The sequence below is a fragment of the Penaeus monodon genome, chromosome 27 (assembly GCF_015228065.2).
Source record: "Penaeus monodon isolate SGIC_2016 chromosome 27, NSTDA_Pmon_1, whole genome shotgun sequence".
In the NCBI taxonomy this organism is placed as follows: domain Eukaryota; kingdom Metazoa; phylum Arthropoda; class Malacostraca; order Decapoda; family Penaeidae; genus Penaeus; species Penaeus monodon.
In genome coordinates, this window is record NC_051412.1 from 29,056,117 (window position 1) to 29,056,696 (window position 580).

The 580-nt window shown below is 37.9% G+C and overlaps 1 protein-coding gene across 1 annotated transcript in view; it reads left to right on the forward strand.

Moving 5' to 3' along the window:
• Positions 1–580, forward strand: part of LOC119590386 (protein O-linked-mannose beta-1,2-N-acetylglucosaminyltransferase 1-like) — a 36,262-nt gene that overhangs the window by 4,896 nt on the left and 30,786 nt on the right. The window contains exon 10 of the mRNA XM_037939055.1: positions 195–314. Coding sequence (XP_037794983.1) covers positions 195–314 — 120 coding nt within the window. The remainder of the gene's footprint in view (positions 1–194; positions 315–580) is intronic.

Here is a 580-nt window from a genome sequence, read left to right on the forward strand (position 1 = left end):
TTTACATTTGTTACGATTTATATAAAACCACTTTTCTTCAAAAACGTCAAAACAAAATCATATGCTCGATGTTCTCTAGGCCAGAAATTCTAGGAATTCCAGTAGTATATACTTATATATTTATACAGTTAGAAACGAAGACAAGCTATCAGTCCTGAGAATCGTCAAGGGAAAAAAACATTCCCTCTCTCCAGGTCACACGAAGCGTTGCGGCCGAGATGGCGGCGGGAATGGCGCACAAGGAGATGGAGTTCGACTGGGACGTCTACGCCTTCTTCCACATTCGGGGCAGCCGGGAGTGCGTCATACCGGAGGCGAGTCGAAGGCCTGGTCTGGGCTTCCGTTTTATCTTGTTTGATTTTGAGCTTTTATTGTTTTACGTTTACATTTTTTTATTCTTTAGTTTTGATTTCTTTCCTCTTGTTAGCTTTTATAAATGCTTTGGTGCTTTTGATTTTTTACTTCTTTTTTCTTACATTTAGAAGTCCTTTTTTTTTACTATTTCTTATGCTTTGTTTGTCTTCTACTTTTTTGACTTACCGTTTGCTTTTATTTTGTTTTCTTAATGAGTTGGAGGCTA